Consider the following 19,922-nt stretch of genomic DNA (forward strand, 5'->3'; position numbering starts at 1 on the left):
CGTGGGGAAACTGTAATATTGTTATATGGAGCTATTTAAACTGCACAAATGGGTTTTTTTTTTAAAAAGTAAGTGTAATCAATGAAGAGGTTGAACTTGTTTTCTTCAAACTGCTGATTGCTGTGGAACTGAGTGGTTTGTGCTGAATACACAGCGCCACCTAGCGTTCAGTTTATCATGCAGTTTGTTGAAAAGACGCAAGAAATTTGATTCTCATGCACAAGTTAAGTGTTTAAAAATCATGACAACATGCGTAAACTTTAAAAATTGTAGACCCCTGCTTGGTGCACAAAAAATGCTGACATCATATTTTCTCAATGGAAACCTGCCCATATAAGGAAACAACATCGCCCATATGGAATAAGCAAACCTACAATATTAGAATGTTTTCACATCGCTGATGGTGAGAAACTGAATGAGTAACTATATAGATTAACTATAAATTAATTCAGTAAAAATGAGACACATCACATCATAAATGTTTCCATGAAACTGACTTTAATAGACTGTTAAAAATAAGGCTATGATGCAGTTTTAGTAAACAATGAGCAGAAATAAACACTTTTATAGCGTCCAGGTGGACCCAGTGAATCTGGACAGTTTGTGGCCAATATCTGGGTAAAACAGAAGGACGGACAATGAGCGCACACACACACACACACACACACACACACACACACACACACACACACACACACACACACACACACACACACACACACAGTTACAGAATCAAGCACACACCGACAAATGTGTCTTGCATTCTAAACACATGTAACCTACACATATACTGTACACACAAATAGACCCCCACCCAAAACGGTGGCATTAAACATTTTGAGATTTAGGCTGAAAACACACCGATGTTCTCTTAAAAAAACATGCATAGCTTGGTACATGATATTTTGTTCAAAAACCAACTTATTGTTTGCACAATTGATCTCATGGTCATGAGTTAATTTTATTGAACCATTATTAACAATCGCCTAAATGCGCTGGACCGCACCATTCTCCTACAATGTTTTGCTTGTGTATAAAGTTACATTCTGAACCCTGACAGGTTCGATAACAAAGTACGTAAATAAATACTGGAATGGAGAAAAAACATAATAAAATATCTACATTTTAAAACAGACAGAAGACTGACCCAAATTTTCAGATATAAAAACAAATGAAAGCACCTGCTCAATACTCGTGTCCAACTACCGCGTTTTACAGCCACCATCAAAACACTCATTATTCAATCAAGGTCAAACATGAGTGCAAAATACATAGAATGTTCAAAGTAACAATAAAAATGCATTTGTATCAACAACAAAAAGGAATGATGAAGCAATCAGGAGAGACAGTCTTAGAGCTGTGGACATGTCCATTAAAATCATCTTTAGTTTGTTTCAAGCTTGTTCCTCAAAGCAGACGACCCACATGTGGCCTCAAATGACCAGAAACACAAGACGTCTGAGATGGTAGAACAATGAAACAGTGTTTCATGGTGTCTCTTCTTTCATTCGTTGGTTACTGGGGATATGTGTCAAGAAAAATTTGTACATTTTAGTACATACCCGTGTTGTATACATTACCATCATCATTCTTCCAAATGCTACGTGATGAACACGTATCGTTTTAAAGTGCCAATTAGATGAAGCACAAGTGAGTTTAAAACGCCTAAGCAGACACACAGGGATGAGGATACAGGATGTCCCCATGCAGGACAATGCTAACCTACTGTACTGTACATAAACCTCTAGTCTCAGGAAACCTACGTAAACTGCTTAGAAGCTACTCATATCAAAAATGTAAACCTGTGTCATTAGATAGCAGTATAACCGTCTAAAGAAACGTTCCATCCTAAAGTTTTCTGCTGCCCAAAATAAATGAATTCCCCAGTGATTTGTGCAAGCTGCTTTACTAATGATCAGATGACAGTAGACTGAAAAAAATATTCAAAGAACTGAAACGACTACATCTTTAAATGTAGGCAGCATAATTTGACACCTGACCCCTGATGATAAAAACATTCAACCCGAGATAAACCTTGTGAACGCACACTTAATGCTCACACAAACAGATATGTGGTTTACAAATTATCTTAAGTCTTATGTTTTGAATAAAAATATATATCAGTCAACCCAAATTTTATTCAAATTCCTACCCTTTTCTGTCGACAAACAAAACAAACATCTGCACACAACCCCGATCGACCCAACATCATCAGTAGCGTCGACTGAGCCTTTTCTTTCTAGTGTGCAACAGCTTTCACAACACGCAGCCTAGCAGAAGGGAACACACGATGGACACCTAATACTTTAAGTGGACACAAACAACGCCGTAACCTTTTTATACTCATAAAGAATGAACTGTACAAAACACGGACTAAAAATAATTGTATTTCTTTTACAAAGTATTCAACTACATGGGCATTGAGAACAATCAGTGATATGGAATTAAAAAGACGAAGGCATGCAGGGGGCGGTGGGCAGCCCTGGTGTCAACACCACAGTCTGTGACTTTTACGTCTTTCTCTTTTCACTGGTGAGGCGCTGTGACCTGCCAGACGATGAGGTGGCTCCGCTCAGCTTTAGTAGGTGCCGACTGACCAGCTGTTGGCTCGGATAAACCATCCAACTCGCTGCCTTCGTCACCTGAGGAGGAAGATGATGGGAAACCAACATGGGAGACATTAGACTTTAACCAATTTTAATCGTCGTAAGACATGATTGTCACTAATAATATTTAGTATTTTGTTTTCCATCATCTTGATTCTAAACTATTTTATTTGACCTCGGTGCAGGATGACACTCACCCATCCTGAAGTCGATGTAGCCCTCGCCTCCACTCATCACCAGGTATGTTTTGGGGTCAGAGGTCGTGTCAGAGGATTCAGAAGCAGGGTCATCTGAACCTGAATCTGCAGTTCCTGGAGGAGGCATCGCCTGACCTGTGGCAAAATCAGAAGGATCAGGAGTTTTTACTCCGTAACAGATTCAAACAAATAACAGTAACTAAGAGAAAATTTAACATCTATTTCCTGTTTATTATTATAATTAAAGGATGTGTAAATGCTGGCCAGCAATAAACAATTATTTTCATTACAAATATTTATTTGCTGTTTATTTTTTTGGGTTAAGTGCATGAAGGCTAATGAGTTTCCTGGAGTCTGAAGACTTCATTCTACTGAAGCACCAGTAAAAAAGATCTTAATAGTGTATGAAAAAAAGCAACAAAAATAGATAAAATAACTAAATATTGCGACTGAGCAGTTGTCAGAATGTATTTCTCGATTGGTGCAGCTCTACAAATATGTGATTAATTTAAAGTATATGAGATGGGCAGTTTTTAATCGGTTGGCTGTCATTACCAGGAACGGTTGCAAAAAACTTGACAGCGTCTCGATGTCCATGGAAACAGAGCTGGGCGTGGGCCATAGAGCAATACGGGACGAAGCTGCCTGATGTGGCGCCATCTGAACCGTCGTCACTGTAAACACGCACAGCGCCACCAGGACGATTTGGCACTACTGCTCCCGGTGTCTTGTTAGCTGGAGAATAAGAAAAGGAAAGAGAGAATAAGTCAAAATGACACCAGGTTCATCAGTTAAATTGTGTATTTAGTTGTGTTATTGAAGCAGGGGTGTGAAAATCAAATTAGGGTGAGAACAAGACATGTGTGGAACAGACTTTGCATCCATAAATGTAGACAAAGCAGGATTATGATTGTGTGTAGTTTCTCACACAGACTGCAGACCAGTCTGTGGGTTCATGTCAGCAACAGAGGAGGGTGGATAAAAGAAGCAGGTTTGTCTCTCTCCAAGGAAAGCAAAGGTTGTATCTTGAAATATATGAGTCCAACTAACTACAGTACATATTCTAAGTGGTTTGTTTATCCTGCATAAACAATGTGCTGTGCAATGTAAGCTTCTTTTGGACCACACAACAATTATATACAATAATAGAAGTAGCAAAAATATCTATGCATATGTAAAGAAAATACAGTGCTGTAATCAAATTAAGTTATTTTCCATGACAGCCACACTGTAAGAGATGGAACATTTTGTTCCTCTAAATATAAATATGTTCATTCCTACTTTTAAGAAATGACAAGTTTCAGCTCTGCCATACCTTCAGACAGCGGGATGGAGATGATGACGCCGTTTCCTGTCCCCACCCACAGCCGGCTGCAGGACACCATCAGAGCTGTGATTCTCACAAAGGAGAAGCCCAATTTACCCGTACCTGCAAACATCATTTCAAGCCTCAGGTAAAAAAATCTGGAGGAGGGACTTTAGTAGTTTAGCAATTCACTGCTGTACTGCACTCACAAGTTATATGCTATAAATTCTGTATATGTGTCTAAATCTAGCCGGTGATTTTTTTGAGTTTGTAAAAATCTACAAATAAATAAATAGAAGAGTTAGTATTCTTGAAATGCATCCACACCCAACATCTTGCTGACGTAGGGTTCAATGTCCACGTCTTGGAGGTGCTGGTAAGTGTGGGCGTGAAACAAGCGTAGAGTGGAGTCCAGGCGGATGGACACCCAGATACCGTCACCTACCCAGGCCAGCTGCCTCACTTGGCTCTCTTTCCGAGGATGAGCATCAAACGACTTCTGCTCGGACATGACAGATTGAGATGAGATGATGTTCATATTTAAATTTTAAATACATAAATGTACATAAAATAATATTTAATAGTCATTGGATGAGCAGAGAAAGACGCAGAACATCTACTGATGGTAGCTGTACCTCTATCCTCATGGCCTTTGGCTGGATGACATACATCTTGTTCCTGTAGCCGCACCACACCTTGTCATGGACGACCGTCATACAACGGATAGAGTGGTGGGGCCGGCCCAGATCCAATAGGTGGTAATTGGTTAAATCCCACTGACCATCTGCTTGGCATGAATATTAAAGATTATGCTAATGACATACTGTACATTAACCATTAAAAGACAGTGTTTTAAAAAATCCTGCAAAGATGTTCTTTTAATTCTTTCCTCTAAACTAACCCACAGACTTACCGATGCTTCTATGGAAGATTGCTATGGTCCCATCAGCTAAGGCTACAAGGACTCTCCCTTTCACGTGACTGTTGAGAAAGATAAGACACAATTCATTTTTACCAGGTAAATTACTTGCTCTCAGCCCAGACAGAAACTTTAGGCGAATTTGAACCAAAACCTCACATTGCCTCAACAACACAACTTTTCATATTCTTTTCAACTGCACTCATTATTCTGAATCAAATAAGAAGAAACTCATCCGGCATACTCACACTATGCTGAGGATGGAGTCTTTCAACTTGATGGCATGGAGACATTTCCTCCATCGAGCCACAGATGAGTGGACATATAGACTTAAGAGAGGAAGAGAGGCAAACAAAGGCAGATCAGTTCATCACACTTTCATTTTACTAGAGCCACCCCTGATAATTTTCTGCTGAAGCAGTACGACCCCCTAAAGGCTGTCACCATGCTCACCATCCATTCTGAGCCCCTAACCACATGGTGGGGAGAGCGCTACTCATCCTCAGGACCTCCCCCTCTGATGGGTCCGACAAGTCTTCTGGTAAGGAAGTAACAATGTCCTGCTTGGAGCCCCTAAATCATCAAAAACCCACAGTTGTTTTCTGATTGGCAAAAAAAAAAGAAAGAACCTAGACTCTGCACATTGTGAACTTTTCTGAAACAAATGATTGATTTTGTGGTGTTCAACATTATTGTTCACCTCCGTGTGTCAGAAGAGGAGACAGTGGGTTCCACACCCAGCGGGTCGGTGAACACGTGCTCCGTGTAGATCCCAGGCTGGTTCTGATCCGCTCCCTGAACCTCCTCTCCTTCCCCCTCGCCAGCGTTAGCCTCCGTCGCTTCCATTGCTTCTTCTGCAGCAGGGACGCTGTCTTCGGCAGGGCTGGCCTCCCTGGACAGGTTAACTGTGAACACCGTGTGTCATAATGTTAGGGTAAACACATTCACTGCACTTACATGTGCTTATGTCTTTCCACCAGCTGGGTACAGAGACTAGAAAAGTATCTCTCCTCCATTGATACATCACTCTCATAAATTAGTCATGGAAAATATTTTATTTGTGTCTCTAGTGGTGAAAACTGTACAAATTAATTTGCCTTAACTGATATCACACATCTTATCACTCTCATCTTTTGACACTGACGTATTTACCTGAGCCTGAAACACCACTGTGTTCTGTGGGTTGGTCAGTTGAACTTGAATTGGCTGTCTGGGGTATGGCGGTGGTCCCCTCTGCTGCCATTGCACCGTCGCTACCTGTGGAGCCCACACTGGCCACGCTGCCAGCCAGTGAAACCCCGTCGCCTTGGCCAGCATCCATGTCTTGGGGTACCTCCTCACCCATTGGATAATCGCTGTCCAATACACCTGAAAATACATTCAAAAAGCCATTTATAGAATACCCAAAGAATTATTCCATCGTAGGTCTGACCATGTGACAATCTGGCCTACCTGGCACACTGGCGATGCACACCACGTGGGTGTTGCAGGCGTAGAAGCTGTCGATTAGGTCAGAGGGCTGACTGGCGTCCAGCACCATTACCTTGGTGGAGGAATGAGTACTGGTGCACACCCACACCCTACTGGAGATCTCTTCCTGAAGGAGCAAATCCTTCTCCTGCTCGACTTTCTCCTGATCCTTCCAACCAGCACAAAATCAGATGAAACGTACACCAAAGATTAAAGAACATTCTGATCAACAAAATTCAAAAACAGTTGGAACAATATAACAAAGACAGATGACGAGACAAATGACTTCTTCTTACCTTAGTCTCCTGCTCTAACTGGTCCAGGCTGCTCTGTGAACCCTTTGTCTGCTTGGTGAACTCTGACGACGGTGCTGCTCTTCCTCCAGTCAGGTTGACGCCTGCAGCACACCACAGCTGGGGGAGGAACGACAACAACTTAAGTAAATAACAACTTCACTTTGAATTCAATGACGTGAATGATAAAAACATAAGACTTCTACTTGTACCTTCATAGAAGCATCTTTCTGATCCAAAGGTCTCAAGTATACCGGTACAGGTAAGTTCATTTTGTTCTCCACCTGTCCACCATTCGTCACCTGTTTGGACATAAACAGGACAAATGTTGTAAAGGTCAACGAATAACACCGTCTGGATAAAGAAGTTCTGCACGCAGTTATCATCTGTACAAAAAACATCTTGGGGTTATTGTGAAATTAAATCATCTATTGCTGGAGCCAGAATTTAAGTCCAAGTTTGTACACTATCAAATTGCAGGTGCAATAGAATAAAAATTAAAATTAAAAATAAATAATTCTAAAAATGTCCCTTAAGAGCTTAGAAAGTTTGTTCTTTTTGATTAATATTTTATGAGAATACATAAATACATTCTACCTTGTATTTACTGGGTAGGCTCCAGCCGTGAGCGGTGACTCGTCCGTCCTCCTTCTGCATGTGGGCCTTGACCTGTCTGTACTGGGCTCTCTTCTGCTCTTTACGTGATGGTGAACTGCACTGGTCCTTCCTGCAAGAAGAGTAGAAAACACGTCATCAGACATCACAGACACATTAGAGAAATCTACACGGAATCGGTTTTCAAGCTGTCTTACACAGCAAATGTTAATGAAAAGTTAAATTATTGAAATGAAAAGATCCAATCTCTCATTATGTTTAATATGTGTGGATTTGTTTTGATTTTTAGAATGTTCCTCGTGTTCTGATATAGCTGTAAATTTGTCCAAACTCACAACAACCTCATACGTTACTCACTCTTCATTGAGGAAGTCAAAAGTCTTGGATTTCTCTGTTGGGAACTGGGAGAAGGTGCTACTCCTCTTCACAAGGCTGCCTGGGGGGTTGTAGGTCACGTTGGACTGAGTCTCCGCCTTCTTTATAGCAGGAGAACTGGAGGAGGAGCTAAACAGTCTGCTGAAGCTGTAGGTGGCACAGTCACAGAAAGCCAGAGGGGACACAAAGGAGAGAGGAGTGCAGGGAAACAGGAAGGTATGGGGTCACCAACCGTACCGACAGCCAAAGAACATTCACCAAGGTATACTGTACAGTGACACAAAGCATGCTGGGAGACTTGAAATAGTGAATCACATTAAACCTGAATCAAACATGTTGATTTTACTGGAATTAACCAACTTTTCCACTAAATCTCAACAATAGTTTAAGTACCAGCTTAGATAGTTTTACATTTTCAGGAGTAGCCTGGCAGACAACTATTAAAAGGGATACTTGGCAAACCATAATTCAAAGGAAATCATGTAGACAACCCTGTTTCCAATTACGATGAGCTCATATTTTCTCATCGCAAAGAAATGGCAGGAAATCACATGCCTATTTTGAGTTTGAAGTTAGCGACACGTTTTCAAACAAGTTGGGACAATTTAGTGACAGGACTGGGTATTAAAAAGGATCTTAGAGTGGCCGAGGATTTATGAAATACAAATAGGGAGTAGGATCACCACTATGTCAGACTTCAATGGAAAACAAAACTCATTCTCGGGCCCTCAGACAGCACTGCACTAAAAACATGATTCTGTAGTCATAGATAATAGATCTGTACAGTTTATACATTCAATATCAACACAACAAATGCATAAGTTTGAAAAAAATAAATACTTTTTGAATCTGTCAACATATATCAATAAAGTGCCAACAAACTGAAGACATTTGGGTCTCTAGTTGTCATTTCCACCCCTGACTAGTACCTTTATTCAACAGTATTTCCTTTGTTAGCTTAAAAAAAACCCACACACAACAGTTTTTATGACTATAATGACTATCCTAATGAAATACACAGCAGACAGAGCCTGTAAATACATTTATTTAAGCTCTGTTCCAGTTTGCCTCCCTATGAGCAGACAGAGGAGGACGACATCAGTAAGGCACACAGCAGGCAGGAGACAGGACAGCCCAGGACACGAGAGTCAAGTCTGAGCAATTTGTGATGACAAATAACAGACACACGGCACAAAGAAAAACTCTAGTGGATAAAACTGGATACGTTTGTAATGCAGGAGCACATCTGTGTCAATGGAGGGAGAAGACATGGGTTTGGCTGGGACAAGCTTTATCAAACTATCTTTACCTAATGCTGCAAATTCAAATAGCATGTCCCGAAAAAAAATGAGAAAAAATGCATTTGAATGTTTGAGAAAGGGAACGAATTTGCTCTGATGTCACCAAACTATAGTCGAGACAGTTTTGAAAAAGAAAATACATTTTGGGAGACTTACAACTGCCAGATGCTGGATTTCTTCTTTTCTGTGAGGTTTGGATTTTCTCTTGAGGCCCTAAAGAGGATTCAGTGATATCATGTCAGCTACTGCAGCTTCAAAGTGACACAAACACAGGTAAAAGACGTCCTGCTGCTTCAAACGCTAGAGGCGGACTATTAACTTCTTCAGCTGGTATACAGTTTGTACTTATTATAAGACTTTATTCTAAATTGAGGAGGCCAGTATTGTTCTTCTGGTTCATAAGTATTTATGATGGCAGCTGTTCCATTCAACAACATTCACTAGCAACATATACAGGCATGTCGAGCTATCGTACGAAAAGCATCATTATTTGTTATTAATTATTATTAATAACAAATAATTTGTGCTTACTAACAATGGTCATTTACTAACAATGGTCATTTACTAACAATGGTTATTTGTGTTTACTCTGGCGACACATTGTTAACGTTTTCTTGTCTGTTGACGGTAAACTGAACAGAATAATCAAAATGCTGACGGCAGATTACAATATCGCCATCTAGTGGTCAGCAGGTTTAAACACAACACAATCAACCAAAGTCCCAGACATTTGTCCGTCAATTGCTGATAACAAACGATTCATGAGAAACCAAATTACAACCTAAAATTTAGATTATCATGTGTAACGACCATTAAATAAACTAATGTTTTCTTTAGAGTGATGATATTCTTGTGTAAGTCTGGAATTTTTTCCTGTACCTGATCATCTCTGTCCACCGCACAGCTTCCTGGAGCTCCATCAGACGCTCTTTGTATTGGTTTCTTTCCATTAACACTCTGGCCATTTCCACCCGGGTGAAGCGTTTCCTCTGGGCTGTAGGCACATCGCTCTGTAGGAGCAATCAATTAAACCCACAACAAAGAATTACATTTATCACAGTGGGAAATATCATGTGATATCTGGACACAAATAGACAATGGATATTTAAGTTAAACATAGACAATCTCACACATGCGGTGCAAAAGACTCACATCTTCCTCATCTTTACTTTTGTTTCGCACTTCCTCCACCTCAAGTCGTGCTCTGGAAGAGACCATTTATTATCATGTTTCTATGTACCGCTGTTATTAACATTTAGAAGGACAGTACTAAAAACCTTACAGATGTTTCCCGGTACAACTCTTGACTTACTTTTTGAGTTCCTCCTCCAGATCTCTGCTCCTGTCCTCCAGCTTGGTCTTAGCCTGCAGCACAGCCTCCAGCTCCCCCTGCAGCATCTCCTTCTCACACGTCAACTCATCCACCTTCAATATTAAGTCCTTATTCACGACGTTCAATGCATTCCTGATGACACAAGTACACTAATGTAAATACAGTACTGACAGAGGACAAAGAATTTAATACAAATTATATAAATACTAAAGGAAAAACATAAAAATCAAAGCAAAACAAAAAAAAAAGGAAACAAAGCTTTCACTAACTTTGTCTCAAGCAGCTGTGAATTCTCCTGAATGAGATTTTCAACTTCCCGGCCCATACCTTGACAGAATTGATGAAATTAGTCTCTTAATCAATTCAAAAAATTATCCAACAACCAAACTTCAACAGTGCAGTAACTAAATGAGAATCACAGATTGAAATGCATCACTATGGATTATTCTTAATAAGGTGAAATAAAACAAAACACTATATAGGATAGTATATATGTCCTAGTGAGACATTTGTAATGTTAACTTCACATCTACTAGAACACACAAACTCAACACATCACACTACTGACAGGAGAAGGATGGAAAGAGTGGGTGGGGTCTTACCAATCAAACTAAGGTCTGAGAAAACCATGCAATCCGAGTCAGGCAGAAAGAACAAGAAAGAGAGAGAGAAAGAATTGCGGAAACAGTTTGAGACAGTGGAATGACCAAAATGATGAAGGAACCAGGGCTTAAAGTGTAGCTGTTGGCACCCCAAGCAAAATATGATGTTGGGTCTTGACAGCTGGCATTACAAAGAAGAAACGCAGGAAAATATAACAGCAACAAATAACTGAAGCTGTGAAAAGAACAGTTAGACCAACAAATGAACCATTGAACCCAACTGTTATCACACATAATGAGGAAGAAGCTGTGAGTTGTAATGGCTGTGGGTATGGCAGAAAGTGGACATAGCAGAAGGTTTAACTAAGGAAAGGTTTGAGGTCATACACACCAGAGTACTCCACTGGGATTATGGATAAAAGCCACAGGATGAGACACAGGAGAGAGAACGGTGATGTTAACATGGGTAGATGGCTAACACTGCAGAGGTGGTGCAACATAGCAGCAAACAGCAGATGTTAGGGGTTTAAAAGAATTTAACAGCAGAATTTTCAGTAGCACAAAAGCTGCTGGCCAAACACAGAAGAACATTTTTTTGACCATTCTGAACACCTATAAATACAGTGATTAAATTAGGGCTGCAACTGGTAGCAATTTTCAATATCAATTTTAAATAAACCTCACATGCTTTGGAGGTTGAGCACTTTTTACAACTAATACAATGGTAAATAACTGTTTTAATTTCTCACTATTTTCCAGACCCAGGTTAGGTTTTCTCTTACCAAGCAGGTCGGCTCCTTCATCCACATCCCCGATGAGCCCAGTACCTGCCGACGACAGCTCTTCAAACAGAGATTCTGTGTTGCGATCAAAAGCCATGTTTTCTATGCCCTTAGTCAGGTTGCTAGAAGAGTAGTAAGAGCAGAGGTGATGTAATGCTACCTAGATGCGTGAAGTTCAGCACCGACCTGACACCGTGTTCTGTGTATTACCTGCAGGGTTTGTATCCAATGAGATCCATGTCCAGCTCAGGGGTGGACTCAATGATGTCCTGCACATCTGTGCTGTCTTCATTTTCAGGCAAGCCTGATTAAAACGCCAAAGACAATTAAACTTTATGACTGACGAAAAAAAAAACTATTCTTGAAGCACATCCTCACAAAAACTCCACATGTCATACATTACAAAATTTAATAACACATGAAGGCCACCAGGTATAACCAGTGCTAATTCCATGAAGTTCCACCCTACCCACTGATCTGGTTCCTGGAGCAGCCTGGACCTCCATGCTCTTACAGTTCCCATCTTCCTTCTCCATGTCTGAGGCTGTGGTGGACATTGGCGTGGCCGACTTGGAGCCGGTGAAGTCCGACAGTTCATCCTGCAATGAAAAACTTCATTGTAAAAGCAAAATTTATAAACGGTCACCCAAATCTAAAGCTTGGAATGAACGGCAGACCATGAGTGAACTGTTAAAATTAAAAGACAAAAAAATTCTGTGCGATGATGTAATTAACGCCTGTAAGAGAACTGAGAGCTAGCACACAAACACAAACAATGAAGTTCACACACAGCTACAAAAACAGCAGGGGTGCTTCAAACAACTGAAATTCATCATGGCAACAATGTCAGCTGCCAATTTAGCACTGATATACAACACATCACAACACAGACCCAACAGACACTGTTACGGTAAAGCTACCTTATACACATTATATCTACTGTAACACATTTACAGTTTAACAATAAGTGAGTTCCACTAAATTGATGTTATTGTACAATCAATGATCACATGTGTTCACTTGTGGTGGATCTTCGAATGAATTAGGATATTAAAATGAGACATGCAATGAATTGAGAGTGAAAACAAATTTGAAGCCAAATGCAAACACAGTGATTTTTTTTTTTTTATCCAGTGTCGACGGCTTTGTGCAGTTAGATGTGCAAAGAGCCTTCAAAACAGGAGATGCTTGCATGTGGCGTAATGGAGCACAGCTGGTTAGGTGACGTGAGGGTCTGGAGAAGCTTTTGAAACTGATGAAACAGCATAATGGAAGGGTCTGCTGAAGCCCACACACAAACACACACACTGTGCTGTCCACAACCGATGCAGGTGCTCTGCAGCCAGTCGACACACATCCAACTACCTTGCAGTCGTCTGCCAGTGAATTCCCCCAAGTAGAATCCTGCGCACTCTTACTCTCCCTTTCCTTTGGGGGGTCAAGATAGTCCAACTGCTTGGAGGGGAGAGTAAGAATGAAGCTGACATGAGCAGAAGCAGTTCAGCAGAAATGCATACCCCCAGAGTGTGCATGTCTGTGAAGGGAATGAGAATACACTGTTGCATGTGAAATGTGAAGTGTGTGTGTGTGTGTGTGTGTGTGTGTGTGTGTGTGTGTGTGTGTGTGTGTGTGTGTGTGTGTGTGTGTGTGTGTGTGTGTGTGTGTGTGTGTGTGTGTGTGTACGCGTGCGTGCGATTGATGCTCAGTCTGATTCCAGAAAAGTTTTAGAATATTAACTAAACACAATCATATGCAAATACAACACTTTCACAAAGACATCCTGTGCTCACAAATAATGTTTTGGGGTTGTTGTTGTTTTTTACAGAACTGTTGATTTAATTCCCAGATTATCACAAGAGCAATATTCTCATATTGCTCATATTCTCATCTGAAAAAATTATTTCCAATTTGGAAAAAGTAGAATGTGTCAATTGTAGCAAAGTGCCCCAAAAAAGAACCCGACCCTCATCTGAGACCAGATTTAACCTTTAATTACAACTTAAATGTGATTCCCATAGTGGGAAGATTTGGTTTGAACTTACACATCCAGACACTTTGTGGAATCAGGAGTCTGAGCTATAGAGCAGTAGATTAAGAGAGATAATCTGTGTTATTTTGTTATTGTTATTGTTATTTTTGTTTATTGTTACTGTTAATCTTTAATTTTCTGTGTATAAGGAGTATGTAATTACATAAAGTTTCAACTAATGTGGAAATTAGTTGAGCTGACACAATTCACAAAGTGGTAAACTATGAACTAAAATCGAACTCTAATGATAACTCTTCAATAGCTAAACAAAAATCTCTCAAATCCCCACATCTGGATTCCCAGTTGATAAGATTTTCTGCTCTTGGCTCTTTGGATCTGAAAGTAAACTGAATGTGTTTGTATCTTCACTGTTTTCTCTCAGTAACCACCAGTTGATATATAAAATTCAAAATTAAAGCAAAATTAAGGTACAGATGACTAATATGAAATGAGGATATAAAACCTAAATTTGGTAATTGCAAACTTTCACTTATAAAGCTTATTCATTTCTGAAAAATTACTAATACTAAAATTGTTTCAACACATATCAGTTACTGAAATACAGAGGTAGTGAAGGAAGGTAAAGGTATAAATAACATAAATGAACCTGGTAAATAGAAATAAATACAAGGAGATGCTTTTCCTTTGGAATGAAGCACAAAGCAGTAACATGTAGAATTTTAAAGGCAATGGGATGGTCTTGTGTATATGATTCATATTGTGGCGAAGCATTAATAATGACTGGCATGTAGAGGAATACAGGTTTTTATTCTGCCATTACTTGTCAGTTGAAATGCCACTCGTGTGTAAAATACGACGTCTCTATGTCGTTGTGGGAATTCACCTGCGTATTAAAATCCACACCCTTTCAAAAACTCACATGATTCAACACTGATTTCTTGACTGTCTGAACCCCATATAGCAGCATCACTCCCATCATGCATTGTAACACAAAGCAATGGAATTAACATCGTCAACCTTTTAACGCCACCAAAAAACAAACCTCCTGCAGTGAACCAGCCACTGATTAGAACTGATAATAGCCGAGAATATTAGTCCTGTTATCATTTAAAGCAGTTTAGAATCAACTGAAATCACTGATAATAAATCTGTGATAAATTTCAATATCACACTTTGTGCATGCAACAACAACAAAGTTTCTATTTTCAATATTCCTTTGATGCATTCAATGATCTACTCTGACTGCTGCACCAAGGGAACAAACATTTGCATATACAACAGCATCTTCAGAGGAGGACGTCTGAAAACAGAGACACTCTTGTCAGACGCTGATTAAATGCGTACACATGCTCGATCCTTATCAAAAGCTCGGTTTTTATAAATAGCTCTAAATCCAAAACCCATCTATCTACTAGCACCGCCAGGAGGGCTGGGAACACAGCCAGGAAAATAAGTTTAAAGCAATGATATCAATCCTCAACTATTATGGGTTTTAATGATGTAACTCATCTTGACTGAACAGAAAATGTTCAAAGTGTTAAGGCCGCAGCTCATTCAGGTACTAATTCATTTGAAACAAGGCAGTCAGAGACTGCAATATCCCACGACACCCCTGAATTCAACAATTTACCCTGACCTACACATTTTTGTGCCTCTGGCTTCCTGAAAATGTTGCTTTTTGTTTTGTGATTATATCTCGTCAGGTTTCAGAGATGTATACTTCAACCCCACACACGTACTTTGAGGCTGGTGTTGGAACGTGGTTGCGTGGAGTCGTTAAACCTCCAGTTCTCTGTCCCTAGTGTCTCCATCCTGACCTGGGGGTCTGGGGTGAGCAGAGACACCCCACCCGATGATGGAAAGATCCCCAAAGACAGAGGCCGCTCTCTCCTGAAGCGACAAGAAAAAAAGGGCTTCAATCACAAACGTTTGTGAAATCTGAGTTGCTGCTATGGTTTGACCTGCAGGTTTATTTCCTAAATATGTGATGATTAGCTGGTAAAATTTTTACAAAGAGATGTATAATTATCACAAACAAAAATTTCTCTATTTTTGGGTTCGCTATAAACTCAATGAAATCACCTTTTGGGTGAAATTTATTCAATGGCCGTACTGAAAAGCAATACAGTGTTGTATAAAAAGCAATGGGGAAAACTTTCCTCACATCAGTCCAATGGGAATTTTCTCTTTTTGACTGTGTCAATGTGTCCATCGTGGTGTGATATGTTAAAACAAACAAAGACATATTTATCCTTTGACATCTTACCTGACTCGGCCGACTGTGTTTGATTCTGAAGTCTCGCTAATCTGCTGCATTTTGATCCTCTCCACGTGCTCCATATAATTATGGATCATCTGCACAAATCATTACAAATCAGCAGAACACAAACATATCCAAGACAACGAGAAAGACAACAACTTATAACTCCACAACTCGTCCTTGCCCGGCCCCCTTACCTCTGTGTGTCGCTGGTGAAGGGAGTTGTATTCTTTCTTGAGCTCCAATTCACGCTCCTCCAACCTCCCGACTAAAACAAAAAACAAACTGTCAGCAGTTTGCAGGTGTGAAGATTTAATGATAAATTTATATAATGAGCATGACGTATTTAAAAACTCGCCAGTCAAAAAAGAAAAAAAAAAGTCAACAACTAGCCTGTCAAAAGACGAGAAAATCTTTCCTCTAGAGTGTTTAAACATCAGTAACTGAACCATTACTTTTAGTTTGTATAAAGCAGTGTGCACTCCAGAGCTTTTCTGGTATCTCTGCTGGTTTCAGCTGCGCAGAGACAGAATAATATGTAACACCCCATAAAACAGCAAATCATCATTTTCACACCAAAAGTATATAAAGTTCTAAATAGGTTACAAACAGGATATAGCGTATATATCTGTTGGGCAGCCCTACATTAAAGAGCACACGTGTCCCACAGCACTAGGCAGGAACTGGGACTAACTAAAGGCTGTAAAGTCATTCAAACTTTTTGGGGCCAATTTATGAAATGACGATAACCCTAATCCTAATCCTCTACTAGTAAATGTGTGACTCAAGATTCTATTGTTTTTGCTGCATTGTTTATTTACCCATAAAGCATGTTTGAGCATTAACAAAACAGCTTCCTTTCTGTCATGCCAGCTCTGAATGAAGAGAACAGATATTTTAACTCTTCTGAGGTCGTTATCAACTTGCGTAGTGAATCCACTATTTCCAACGGTACTGGATGTAAGAGCCTATCACTTTTCATGCCTTAATCCACCAATGATGGGCGGTGATGCACTGCCACATTAAGAGGATGGGAGTAACAGAAATCCTATAATCCCATTAGGGCGGCACGGTGGCACAGTGGTTAGCGCTGCCGCCTCACAACACGGGTTCTGCGTGGGTTCTCTCCGGGTTCTCCGGCTTCCTCCCACCTCCAAAAGCATGCGCTTCAGGTTGATTGGCCGTTCCAAATTTCCCGTAGGAATGAGTGTGTGTGTACATTGTTATATGTCTGTGTGTGTGGCTACGCGGTGCACTGGCGTCGTGCCCGGAGTGTCCCCCGCCTCACACCCTATGCCACCGAGATAAGCTTCGGCTCCCCGTGACCCGCTGCGGCGGATATTGCGGTGGTACTCTGAAAATGACTATAATCCCATTACTATTTCGCCAGCAAGAGAATGTGAGTGGGAACGGTCGTGTCATTGTGCGTGGAGAGAAAAGCCCACGAGAAAGACGTCAAAAAAGGTGTGGATTTATACGATTGTAATGAAAATGGCAAAAGCTGAAGGTGGAACACAATCGCTTCGTACCTGCAAACAGATCAATGGATTAAATCACGCTGGAACACCAATGCATGAATGTAGATGTAGATGACAGCATTAGGTAAGTGTCTGTGTGTGTGTGTGTGTGTGTGTGTGTGTGTGTGTGTGTGTGTGTGTGTGTGTGTGTGTGTGTGTGTGTGTGTGTGTGTGTGTGTGTGTGTGTGTGTGTGTGTGTGTATGTGTGTTATGTGCTTACTCTGGTCAGCATAGTTCTTTATCTTGAGTTCCAGTTGTCTGGAGTGGGACTCCATTCGGTCCACGTGGTTCTGCAGATCCTTCTTATCTTGTTCATGAGTGTCTTCAAACTCGATGAACTTCTACTCAGAGAGAGAGAGATCAATAATGTGTTAATAATGTCCATAGTGATGATGTGAGGGATTTATTTCTTACTGCCAAACACAAAAATAGCCAAATAAAAGTCCAAAACACTCCGGATCTTCTACTCTGGAATTATTTAATTGAAAAAAGGCAATGAAGAGTTATTAACGTTTAGTTATACTAAACATGTGCATGTGTGTGTGTGTGTGCATGTGTGTGTGTGTGTGTATGTGTGTGTGTGTGTGTGTGTGTGTGTGTGTGTGTGTGTGTGTGTGTGTGTGTGTGTGTGTGTGTGTGTGTGTGTGTGTGTGTGTGTGTGTGTGTGTGTGTGTGTGTGTGTGTGTGTGTGTGCGTGCACATCCACATCCTGTCCAGCTAAAAATGCCAAGGGCCTTAAATGTGATGCATGAGCCTCAGAGTTCTTACATGAAGGAAGCTATGTTGGTCACACTGGGCAGTCTCTTATTTTGTATTTCAAGACTGAAATTACATTTAGGTGTCAATCTTAAATGTAGAATGATATTTGCTTCAGAATATTATTAATCAGATTTGTCCATTAGACCAAAGAGAAGCTGCAGATTTGTCTAAATGATCCCAAAAGTCACTTAGATGCCTCAAAATAAACATGTATGATTTTCAAACACTCATAAATATCTCAGATGATTGGACTGTTTTAATTCTATATGTCTGATACCAAATAGAAGACAAGAAAAAAGGATTCCCAATCCTAACAGAGCAGATGTGATGCAGATACATCTTTCATGTCTGAGAGAAATCACACTTTAAAGCAGCAAAAAAGAAATGGCACAAATCCACTTAAAAAAGAGACGTTCCTTTATACTGGTTTCTGACAAAGAACCACATGACCTGGAAGTAACACCTTCATGCATCTTCAGTGCACTACGTGTGGATGCACACACTGTTGTTGTAGTTTTGTCACTTGGAATATTTGTTTTTGATTCATGGAATTATGTTAATAAGAATCAGGGGATTTTCATGACACAAACAGCCTCAGCAAATTTGAAAATAGGAATTCCTGCTTCTGTCATGTTTTATAGAATACATTTACAGCGGTTGTATTTTTGCTGATGTTTATGTGTTTACTTTTTTTTAACAAGCACATACAGCACATGTCTCCATCTCCTGTGTTCTTTTATATTTTAAACTTATAATGTTGTGTTGTCCCAGAATGCTGAGTCACGTCACCTGCCATACCTTCAGTCAGGGACTTAACGTGACTTGACAATCTGATGAAACGAGTGAAATGACAGATCCCATACTCTTACCATCCCATAATGTTCTTCTATTGCAGCTCAGCTCCACTCACCTCCTCTGCGTGTTTCCTCAGCGCCTTCTCCCGCTCGTACTGGGTGATGAGCTGCTCGTTGTCCTCCTTCAGCAGCTCCAGCTCCACTTCGTGCTCCTGGTTTTCCGCGAACACCGAGTCCAGGTTCTCCAGGACGGCCACCACCAGCGGCATCAGCTCCTTCACCACGTCCTCGTCGTATTTCCCGATGAGCCTCTCGAACTCGCGGTAGATGGAGTTAGCCAGGCCCGACACCCGCTCAGACATCATCGCTGATGTCCCAGGGTCGTCCTGGTACACAACCCCGTCTTCCAGCTCCATTTTAGTCCTCTCTCTTTCAACGAACCGGACTAGTGAGGCTTGTTGCGATACACCCAGCCACTGAGAACCGCTGTCCGCTCAGTGGAAAGCAGCGTTTCCTTAACTAAACATGGACACTACGGGCATCACACGGACTGACCATTACAATGCAATAACGGCTACGTGGTATTCTTCCTCCTTTTCGCTCGTTTGCCCCATGATGCATTCAAGAGCTTTTCCAAAGCTCCAAAATCCCCACTTCAACAAAGAACGACAATCACAGAGTTGCCTTGGAACACATTTAATATCTTGTGCCAGTCCATTGTGAGATAGCATAAAAACGAAATGTCTACGGATTGCCGTTGTAATCATTCACACACAAAAAGCATGCGTATATAGTTTTAGCTT

General features: G+C 40.6%; 1 protein-coding gene across 7 annotated transcripts; it reads right to left on the reverse strand.

Moving 5' to 3' along the window:
- Nucleotides 1-477: 477 nt before the first annotated feature.
- On the reverse strand, nucleotides 478-19,882 carry spag9a (sperm associated antigen 9a). 7 transcript variants are annotated; one of them, XM_068336996.1, is made up of 31 exons: nucleotides 19,236-19,882; nucleotides 17,787-17,907; nucleotides 16,247-16,317; nucleotides 16,056-16,144; nucleotides 15,529-15,679; nucleotides 13,165-13,251; nucleotides 12,269-12,398; nucleotides 12,010-12,103; nucleotides 11,800-11,921; nucleotides 11,018-11,032; nucleotides 10,685-10,742; nucleotides 10,395-10,547; nucleotides 10,235-10,286; nucleotides 9,962-10,092; nucleotides 9,239-9,295; nucleotides 7,764-7,928; nucleotides 7,389-7,518; nucleotides 7,004-7,093; nucleotides 6,795-6,911; nucleotides 6,481-6,667; nucleotides 6,181-6,396; nucleotides 5,729-5,933; nucleotides 5,482-5,601; nucleotides 5,277-5,357; nucleotides 5,023-5,090; nucleotides 4,745-4,893; nucleotides 4,437-4,608; nucleotides 4,119-4,232; nucleotides 3,359-3,538; nucleotides 2,804-2,938; nucleotides 478-2,642 (listed from the first exon to the last, which is right to left on the reverse strand). In XM_068336996.1, exons 1-31 carry the CDS (start codon nucleotides 19,533-19,535, stop codon nucleotides 2,527-2,529), a joined length of 3,876 nt encoding a protein of 1,291 aa, XP_068193097.1. In that variant the 5' UTR covers nucleotides 19,536-19,882; the 3' UTR covers nucleotides 478-2,526. The 7 variants fall into 7 exon arrangements, with proteins under 7 accessions (XP_068193097.1, XP_068193096.1, XP_068193095.1 ...); XM_068336995.1 differs by having other exon boundaries at nucleotides 4,745-4,896; XM_068336994.1 differs by having other exon boundaries at nucleotides 6,481-6,661; nucleotides 13,165-13,254.
- Nucleotides 19,883-19,922: the final 40 nt, after the last annotated feature.

The sequence above is a fragment of the Antennarius striatus genome, chromosome 16 (genome assembly GCF_040054535.1).
Source record: "Antennarius striatus isolate MH-2024 chromosome 16, ASM4005453v1, whole genome shotgun sequence".
NCBI classification, from domain to species: Eukaryota; Metazoa; Chordata; class Actinopteri; order Lophiiformes; family Antennariidae; genus Antennarius; species Antennarius striatus.